Raw genomic sequence first — 10,153 nt, 5'->3', positions numbered from 1 at the left:
GGGACATCCCGGGGACAGCTCTGGGACATCCCGGGGACAGCCCTGGGACATCCCGGGGACAGCCCTGGGACAGCCCAGGGACAGCCCTGGGACAGCCCGGGGACAGCTCTGGGGACAGCCCTGGGACATCCCGGGGACAGCTCTGGGACATCCCGGGGACAGCCCTGGGACATCCCGGGGACATCCCGGGGACAGCTCTGGGACATCCCGGGGACAGCCCTGGGACATCCCGGGGACAGCCCTGGGACATCCCGGGGACAGCTCTGGGGACATCCCGGGGACAGCTCTGGGACATCCCGGGGACATCCCGGGGACAGCTCTGGGGACATCCCGGGGACAGCTCTGGGACATCCCGGGGACAGCCCTGGGACATCCCGGGGACAGCTCTGGGACATCCCGGGGACAGCCCTGGGACATCCCGGGGACAGCTCTGGGGCCCTGCAGGGCCTGGCTGAGCAGCGGCCGGAGGAGCCGCGGGATCCCGGGAGGCTCCCGGGGAGCGCAGGCACAGGGAGGAGCCGGAATGACGGAGGAAAGCAGGAGTGGGTGGGAGAACAAAGCGCTGCGGATGCAGAGCTGAGCTGGGGCCTGGGAAGATGGAGGGGAATGAGGGGTGCAGGGAGGCTCTGGGCGAGGGGAAGGGACAGCGGGGCTGGCACCGGCCGTGGGACGGTCGGACACGTCCGTGCTGCCATCCCTGGGGACTGGGCAGGCTTGGGAGGGCTCCACAGCAAAGCCAAGCTCTGCCATGCCCGGCTGGGGCTGGGGGAGCAGAGCTGTGCGTTCTGGGGAGCCCCAAAAGGCGCAGGGTGCCCCTCGCTGCCAGCCCGAGCTCCTGTCCCTCCTCACCTGCCCCAGCGCCTGTTTCACGAGTGAGTAATACTGAATTACAGCGCTAAGGAGCTCTCTGGGGATCCTTCGGAATAACAGGAATAGTTTATGCGATTTGCATAATTGGCATGATGGGATTTTGCATCACGTTGCTGAGCTCGGGGAAGCGTCCGGGGCAGAGCCGAGGTGCTGCTGGTGGCTCTGGGCATCTCCGGGGGCTCTGGGCACCTCCGGGGGGCTCTGGGCATCTCCGGGGGGCTCTGGGCATCTCCAGGGGGCTCTGGGCACCTCCGGGGGGCTCTGGGCACCTCCGGGCGCTGCCTCCCCCCTGCCCAGCCCTGCCTGGGAAGGAGCAGCCGCTCACAGCGAGCTGGCAGAAGGGACAGGATCAGGTCCCGCTGCCATCCCCTGCCCGTGTCCCCCATTCTGTCCCACGTTCCCTGTCCCATGGCCACTTCTGGTGGCTGTGGCTGCCCGGCCCAGCTCGGATTCACGGGACGCGGTGCCGAATTCCCCCCGCTCCTGTTCCAGCCCCGGGACCACCCAGCTCCGGCTTTCCAGGGATCTCCGGCCTTTCCGCAGGGACGAGGCTCCTCCCGGCCCTCAGCACAGGACGGGACCGCTCTCCACTCCTTCCTCTCCCGCTAATTAATAATTAAATAACTAAATAATCACGGAGCGCTGGGAGCCCCAGCCCCGGAGCAGCCTGGCACCCTCTGCTGTGCCCGGCCCCGGGCAGGGGACACGGGCTGGGGACACGGGCAGGGGACACGGGAAGGGGACACGGGAAGGGGACACATTCTGGGGACACGGGAAGGGGACACATTCTGGGGACACATTCTGGGGACACATTCTGGGGACACATTCTGGGGACACCCATCACGTGGCAGCGCTGGCCCTCGGGGACACCCGGCGTGGCCACAGCTTCACCCACGACTTGAGGAGCCGCATTCCAGAGCAGGGCAGAGCAGCCAGGGCTGTTTGGGGCAGCACAAGTGGTGACACGGGGACAACTGCCACCTCCCAGTGCTCCTTCCACCCATCCACCGCGGGCCCCGCGTCCCCCAGGAGGAGGAATTGCGGCTCGTACGTCAGAGCGGGCCCTGCTGAGGCATTTCAGCCCTGCCAAGCAGCACCGCTCACCGTCTGGCACCACGAGCCAGCAAAGGTCACATTCCCGGCCGCGCTCGGACAGACCCGCTTTGTTCCCAGCGCTGCTCTAATTAGGAAATTGCGTTGATTTTTTTTCTTTTTTTTTTTTTTTCCCACAGTTGAACTATCAAAACTTGGGCTTGTTCCCTGCCAAAGCCTCTTCTATTGCTCTGCTGGTGACTCAGCGTGACACCAGGGCACTGAAAATGTGGAAGAGGGGAAGGGAAGGAGGCAGTGGTTGGCTCCCGGTGTCCGAGTGGGCAGCTGGGACGGGTTTGGGTGCAGAATTCAGCACCCCCAGTGGTGCCCCCGAGTGTGGGAAGCACCCAGACCCCCGCAGGGCAGGGCAAGCTCAGGGTGTGGATGATGAGGGGGAGGAGGAAGATGAAAGATCCTCACCAAACCCTGGTCAGGGTTTGCCAGGGAGGGAGGGGGACAAAGGACACCGTGAGTTCATTCCCGTGGGGTGGGAGCTGCTGAGGGGGGACAGGGAGAGCCCCCAGGTGCCAAAAAGGACCCGGATGAGAGGATCCGACACCTCCGAGGTTCTCGGCTCTGTTTTGTTCTTCCATGGGTGCCCCAGGGAACATCGGAGGCAGCAGAGCATGACGGCGTGTCAGGGGGTGCAGCTGTTTTGGGGCTGTGCAGCTGTTCTGGGGGTGGGCCGGCAGCCCCCCTCCCTCCCCGGCAGCGCTGCCATCCAGCTGTGTTGGCATAGAAACAGCCGGGGCTCTGGGAATTACACAATTCCCTCAAAGCCCAGGGAAGAGGCTGCTGAGGAGGGGAGCAGCTCCCGGCCTTTGCCCCAAAGCGGCTCCGTGTCGGCTGCGGGCACACGGAGGGGCGGGGGCGGCTGGGGAGGGCCCAGCACAGCCCCGGGGAGCGGTGCTGGTGCTCAGCTGCCTCCTGGACAGCCGGGAATGAGAGCAGGGAATGAGAACGGGGAATGAGAGCCTGTCCAAAGGCACCGCTGCTTGCACAACGCTGGCTGGAATTCCTGCTCCCCGCCGGTGTCCCCATGGGATGGGGCAGTGTCCCCATGAGATGGATGGGCAGTGTCCCCATGGGATGGGCAGTGTCCCCATGGGATGGGAAGTGTCCCCATGGGATGGACAGTGTCCCCATGGGATGGGCAGTGTCCCCATGGGATGGGCAGTGTCCCCATGGGATGGATGGGCAGTGTCCCCATGGGATGGGAAGTGTCCCCATGGGATGGATGGGCAGTGTCCCCATGGGATGGGCAGTGTCCCCATGGGATGGGCAGTGTCCCCATGGGATGGATGGACAGTGTCCCCATGGGATGGGCAGTGTCCCCACGGAGCAGGGGCTGGCCCTGCGGAGGGGAGTAGGGAATGGGCAGCGATCTCTCCCAGCAGAGCTCCTCGTTTCCCCAGTGCAGCACAAACTGCTGGGAATAGCTCAGGGACCCAGGAGGAGCGAGTGCTCTGGGAATGCTGAATTCCCTGTCACTGTCACACGTGCTGTGCCCGCACGGCAGCTTTGCCATTGTCCCCAGAGCCGCAGGAGAGGGCCCGGGGCCGGGCCGGGGGCTCCGGGGGGAGCTCCGGGCGCTGCGGGGGCAGCCGAGGTTTGTTCCCGTTCTCCAGGGTTTAATTAACAACGAGCAGCGCTCGTCTCACCCAACATCTGGCCAAGTCAAACACAGCTGGAAGAGCTCTGCGCGCAGCCCTCCCGGCAGGAGCTGGCTCCCTCCCCGCTGCCGCAGCCGAGGGGCTCGGGGAGCGCTGATTAAACTCTCCCAGCTCGGCACAGCCGCTTTCCCAGGGCCCGGCAGGACCGGCCGGGGGGGCTGAGCCGCCGCAGAGGCTCCGGCTGGAGCGGGCAGGGGGATCCGAGGGCATCCCGCTGCTCCCAGCCCAGGAGAGACGTAAAGCTGGAGTAAGAAGGGAGCAGCTGCTGCCCAAGCGCTGCCAGAGGCTCGGGAACATCCCAGGGCAGCCTCAGCCCGCCTGTGCCCCGCTCCGAACGGGACAGTCACACACAGGGCCGGGTGCTGGACAACCCACGGGGATGGAAGCACAAAGTGCCCCTGAGGGAGGCAAAATGGGACGGGACAGTTTCCTCAGAGGGAGCCACACGTCCCTGTGAGCCCCGAGCCCGGGCACGGACTGGCCGTGGAGCAGTTTGACAATTCCAGGGTAATTCCTACAATCCCCTAACGTGGCCTTGCTGTAAAGCCAAGCAGGGAGGGCAGTGACAGAGCCCTGGGAAGTCTCAGCCACACCTGGTTCAGGGCCGTGCCAGCACTGTTTGTGTCACACACAGGGACCGCTCTGAAATTCCCTGCCCACATCTCTCCCGGGAGCGAGCAGGGCAGGGAGGAGGAACTGCTGCTCACCCAAACCCTCCCTGTGCAAACACGAGGCTGAAGAGGAGTCGGTGGAACCACTGGAGCCAATTTATTGTCACAGCACAGCCCAGAGGTCACAGCCCAGCCCCGGCCCTTCCTCCCAAGGAGACCCAGCCCAAGCTGTTGGGGCAGGGATTAGCAGAGGAAGCCGCGGCCAATCTGCTCCGAATTTCCCCGCTGGATCAGTAAATGGCCTCTCCACTCTGGCATCGAATGGAAGGAGCCGCATTAACCCCTTCAGCACCAGCCCCGCTCCCTCTCCACACCCAGCAGGACCCGGGCCAGCCTCTCCTGCTGCCAGGACGTTCCTCAGGAAGAGAACCGGAGCAGAGGGACTGCAGCACAGCCTCCCCATCCCTGTCCCGTGGCGGGGCCGATGCCGGGGAACGGGGTTTTCCCAAAGGCCGGCGGTGGAAGCCGCGCTCCCTGGACAGATCCCTGCCAGAGCCCCCTGGGAGCGCTCCCTCCGTGCAGCGGGACTCGCTGAGCAGGGCAGCCCTGCCAGGGCTGGAGGAGCCCGCAGGAAAAGCGCTGCCAGAAATGCTCCTGCCAGCGCGGCTCTGCTGAATCCAAGGCTCTCTCTGGTGGGAACGGGCTGCGTTGCAGCACAGCCGGGACCGAGCACGGAATAAAGCACCGGGGCTGAGCAGGAGCCTGTCCCTGGCAGGGCTGGGAGCAGGAGCTGCCTGTCCCCACTGGGGTGACCAGAGACCCTGCCCTGGGACCATCCAACGCCCCGGGCAGCTCCAGAGGCTGCAGCTGCTCTGCCAGCGCTGCCCTGGTGTCAAACAGGGCCGGGGGCTGTGGGGTTGGTGGGGAGCTGCTCAGAGACAGCAGTGGCAGTGGAAATGGGGCGGCTCCAAGGCACTTCACTGCCTTGGGGACACACGAGCAGGACGAGGATGTCCTGGCCAGTCTTTGGAACACAACAGAGAGGACAAGGAGAGTGTGAGTCCACCCAGAGCTGCTGCTGGCCCAGCACCATGGGGAGCATTCCGGTCCCTGGGATCACTTTTTGTCTAGCACCAGATCCCACAGCCCCAATAACAGCCCCACAAAGTCTCCAAGGACCCTCTGGTCATTCTGCTGTCACAGAATTGCAGATTAGGGGTCCTGGCTTCAAGTACATAATGAATCAAGATCTGCAGTGTCCTGAAGAGCATCTGCAAGCTGGCAGGTGAGCCCGTTCCAAGAGCAGCCAAATCTGTCACCGCTGACTGCCCAGGCAGAGCTCCAGCCCCTTCAGCTGAGTCCTCAGAGGGGATGGGGCTCCTCCAGCTGCTCCCAGAGCACTCTGGAGTGGCGATTCCTGGAGCTGCAGCCCCGGGTCCGGTGCAGCACGAGCCCGAGGAAACGCTGGGCAGGAGCAGAGTCGTGTGATCCATCGCTCCATCCCGGCCACAGCTGAACTCTGACGCTGCAGCAGAGCCCACGGGGGAGGAATCCTGGCAGGAACACGGGCAGGAGCTCCTCGCTGGCACTGCAGGGGTTTCTGGCAGCCCAGGGCTCCTCAGCACAGCGGCTGCAGCAGGAGCAGCACCGGGCTGAGCCTGGCCCAAATCAAAGCCCTGGGGCTGGTTCTGTAGCAGGCAGGGCAGAGTCAGAGCTCCAGCACCGCCCAGCGTGCGGCAGGACGGGGACACAGCAGCCCTGCACAGACACAGCCAGGACAGAGAGGGGACACGGGGACACCAGGGGTGTGTGCTCACCCAGCCCACGCCACAAACACCGCCACTCTGAGCCTGGGCTCTGCTGGGACGTGGCCAGAGCAAAGGCAGACTGACCACCAGAATCAAACCTACAGAGGAAAATTTGGCTTTGGATGATTTAGAGTTGCTGTTTAATCCCGAGACAGCGCAGCTGAGTGAGTTTGGAATTTAAGTTACAAAAAATGAAAGCACTAGAAAATAATCTTGATACAAGAGCGATAATCAGCTGAGGTTCCCCACCCTGCGCAGGGAATCCTGCTCCACAATCCACCCAGCACAGCTGGGATGCTGCCAAGGCATTGCCTGTTCCCAGCACATGCTGGGAGAGCAAACTGTCCAGGGTGAAAGTTTTGTGGGGGAATCCCCAGCACTGGGAGTTAAGATGCTGCCACCAGCTCTGGCTTTGGCCTGTTCTTGATGGGTGACACTTCTGTGGAAGGAAAAGAAAGTTATTCCAGAGTCAGGGAATGCAAATATCCTGCAGCCATCTCCCAAGGAGGACCCAGGGCTCAGAGTGCACTCTGCAGGACAGCAAATGCTTGCACAGCACCTGAACTGAGAGAAATTGGTTATAAACAATGCCACATTCCCAGGTGGAAATGCCCCTTTTACACAGCACTGAAGAATTTCAGACTTTGAGCACATGCCCAGCCCAGGGACAGACCCTGGGCAGGAGCAGGGCCAGCTCTGCCCTCACCCCCTGGGCCCCACAGCCCTGGGCCGTGTTTTGTTTGGCCCCAGTGCTGACACCTGAGCCCTGTTTAGGAGTAAACAAGCTCCAAGGAAACCATTCCCCACATCCCAGATTGCTCCTGGGCAGATTCCACACAGGGAAATGGGCTCTTCCAGCTCCACTCTGCACAAACAGGGAGATCCAGCTCCTGGGAGTGACAGCTCCGGGCTCTGCTGCCCCAGAAGTCTTCACCAGCCTGAGTTCTCAGCTCCTCAGCACAGACACCTGATGAATCCCAGTGGGCTCCTTCCCTGCCAGGGAAGGTCACCCTCTTAGTGAGCTCTCCCACTCCCCAGCTGGATTCCCACACAAATCCATCCACCGAGCCTTGGCTGGCTCAGGAGCCCTCGGGGACCATCGGCTGCGTGGAGCTCGTGACAATCCTGCCACTGTGGGACTCCAGTGATCCTCATCCAGCTGCTTCCAGATCCCTGGCAAGTGAGGTGGGAAGGGCTCCAAGTGATCCCAAGGCTCAGGGAAATGCAGTGTTGTGCAGGGTGAATCCAACATCCAGAAAATACCCGTCCCTGTGCCGTGACAGCGGCCGGGGCTGCGGGAGGAAGCCTCGCCTGGCTCAGGGAAGGGAGGAGTTCCCCACGGAGCCTCCCGGAGGAAGGTGACACCCTGAGGTGTCTCAGGGCAGGGGCTGCCTCAGAGCAGGTACAGGATGTGACAAGGACAGCTGATGTCACATCAGCTCCCCAAGGGAACGACCAGATGTCGGTGGGACTTGGGTGTTCCTGGAGCTGGGGCTCAGCTGGGCCTGTCCCCACTGCAGGAGCTGCTGCTCCCTCCCATTTCCCAAGACCCTGGGAGAGGCTCTCAGGCCATGGCACGGGACAGGAGCACGGGGAGCCAAAGCTGTGCAAGGAGAACATACCTGGGATCTTCTCCGGGAGCGGCTCTGAAGGAACTTCTGGAAGCTCCAACTGTTCCTGCAAGGACATTAAGGACAGCGTGTCACAGACCACAACTGGGCAAACACTGGGGGTGGCAGTGTCCCAGATCTCCCCCCAGAACAAGCTCTGAGAGTAGGAAAAAGGTCCTTAAAAAACTGCTATTAAAAACAGCTTCCTAAAAACGTGGATTTTAATCCCAAAAACGTCAACCCCACCTGAGTAATAGCATTTAATTCTTCTAGAATGGCATCTTCATCCTCCTCAGTCAGGCTGCCAGCCAGGAGCTCGTCTATTTGCTGTGGGAGAGAGGGAAGGACATGTCACTCCCAGCCTGGTGGCTCTTGGCTACAAGGCCCATCCCAGCAGCTCTGTGCTGAGGCTGCTCCCAGCTCCTCACACACGCACCCTCTGATAATCCACAGCATCCTGCGTTTCTCCTATTATCCTTTCCACTTCTTCTATGGACATAACCTGAAGGGCAGAGCCAAAATCCAGGTGTGGGAGGGGCCTGCAGGGAGGCAGCTCCAGCCAGGCCCCTCTGAAGTGCCCCAGCCACAAGTACCTGGTGCATTTTGTTCAGACACTCGTTGCCTATTTTCAGGCCCTCGATGACCTTCATTTCAATCTGGGTGAATTCAATGTCCTGGACCTGGAGCAGGAAGGAGAAGAGCCTGTCACACTTTGGCCAGGCATTGGCACAGGCTGCCCAGTGAATCCTGAAGGGATTTAACAGATATGGGGTGTGGCAGCTGGGGACAGTGGTGGCCCTGGCAGTGCTGGGGAGAGACTGGGCACAGAGGGCTCTTCCCACCTAAACAATTCCACGATTGCTATTATTGGACACAGGCTGCCAGGACCACCAGAGAAGCTGCAGGGAGGAGTCAGTGGAGCCCTTTCTCTCCTGTCAGTGGCACCAGAAGCAGGAAACATCCACACAAGAAGCTCGGCACAGGCAGCAGCAGGTCCAACAGCCCGTGAAGTGATTTCACCGGATTATCCAGGTGCCAGTCCCAGCCCAGAGCTCCCCAAACCCAAACACATCCAGTTCTGAAATGACAGGGCTGAGACAAGCCCAGGAAGGCCCCAGTGCAGCCATTCCCCCGTGAGTAACGTCTCAGCAATTTCCAAAATGCACATTTAACAGGGAACCTGCAGATTCCAAACACACCACTCTGTCTCTCAGGGAAAATTGTGGCACACGTACAATTTTGGAGACATTTGCCCTTGGACAGAGGGCTGAACACCTGCCAGGACCTGCCAGTTGGAATGGAATTCCAGGGGATCCAAGGGGAGCCCCACCCCGGACACCCCAAGGCGTCGCTCACCATCCGCTCCAGGTTGCTGATCTGGTTCTCTGTTTTATCCAGAAGCTGCTCCTGGTACCGTTTCTTTTTCAGCAGGAGCAAGGCTTTCCTGAGGGACACAGAGGGAGGGCAACGCAGCAGGGATGAAGCAACTGAAGCCCAAAGGAGCCCCATCAAAGCCACCCTTGTTCTGTGCTTCTGCTAAAAGGGGACAACTGGTGTGCAGCTGGACTGCCAACCCCAACCCGCTCCTGTGAGGACAGGGGATGAGCAAATTGGATACTGGGAATAAATCCTGCCCTGTGAGGGAGGACAGGCCCTGGCACAGGTGCCCAGAGAAGCTGTGGCTGCCCCTGGATCCCTGGCAGTGTCCAGGGCCGGGCTGGATGGGGCTGGGAGCAGCCTGGGACAGTGGAAATGTCCCTGCCCATGGCAGGGTGTGGAATGGGATGAGCTCTGAGGTCCCCCCAACCCAACCCAACCCATTCGGGGATTGTGACTGCCACGCTCCAGCGGTGTTTCCTTGCCGGTGACACGCTGGAGGTGGCACTGCCGGCCCCGGTGTCCCCTGCCCCTCACTCTTTCTTGCCGTCCCGGAGCAGCTGCCGGGCCAGCGCCCGCTCCCGCTCCAGCCCCAGGCTCAGCCGCTTCTGGTACTGCCGGAGCTTGTCCCGCTGCTGCTTCAATTGCTGCGGGACAGAGACACGGGGGAACGCGGGACGGACGGACAGAGGGACAGAGGGACGGACAGAGGGACAGAGGGAAGGACAAGGGTCACGACCCAGCCCTGACACTTCCAGCGCCCCTCAGGCAGCGCCGCTGCCCCGCCCGCTCCGGCACCGCCAGCACCGGGGATCGCTCAGCCCCAGCCCGGTTCCTCCATCGCCGCGGGGACCCGGCGAACACCACGGGCAGCCCGGAGCCGGGCCGGGCCCGTCCGGTCCATCCCCGGCTCACCGGCACGGCCCGGTCCGGTCCATCCCCAGCTCACCGGCACGGCCCGGTCCGGCCCGGTGCCCCCCCGCTCACCAGCACGGCCCGGTCCGGCCCGGTGCCCCCCCGCTCACCAGCACGGCCCGGTCCGGCCCGGTGCCCCCCCGCTCACCAGCACGGCCCGGTCCTGCTCCGTGACGCGGCTCCGCCGTTTCCGCCCG

General features: G+C 62.6%; 1 protein-coding gene across 1 annotated transcript; it reads right to left on the bottom strand.

The window, feature by feature from the left end:
• Positions 1-6,165: 6,165 nt before the first annotated feature.
• Positions 6,166-10,152, bottom strand: CHMP6 (charged multivesicular body protein 6; the record flags this gene model as incomplete). The annotated part of the gene is made up of 8 exons (XM_015645333.2): positions 6,166-6,493; positions 7,677-7,731; positions 7,911-7,991; positions 8,101-8,166; positions 8,258-8,344; positions 9,021-9,108; positions 9,579-9,688; positions 10,105-10,152. Coding segments are annotated over 8 exons (588 nt in total), but the record flags the coding sequence as incomplete, so codon positions are not given.
• Position 10,153: the final 1 nt, after the last annotated feature.

The sequence above is a fragment of the Parus major genome, chromosome 18 (genome assembly GCF_001522545.3).
Source record: "Parus major isolate Abel chromosome 18, Parus_major1.1, whole genome shotgun sequence".
Lineage (NCBI taxonomy): Eukaryota > Metazoa > Chordata > Aves > Passeriformes > Paridae > Parus > Parus major.
Note: the sequence above shows the minus strand (reverse complement) of the source record. Positions and strands in the feature narration are given on the sequence as shown.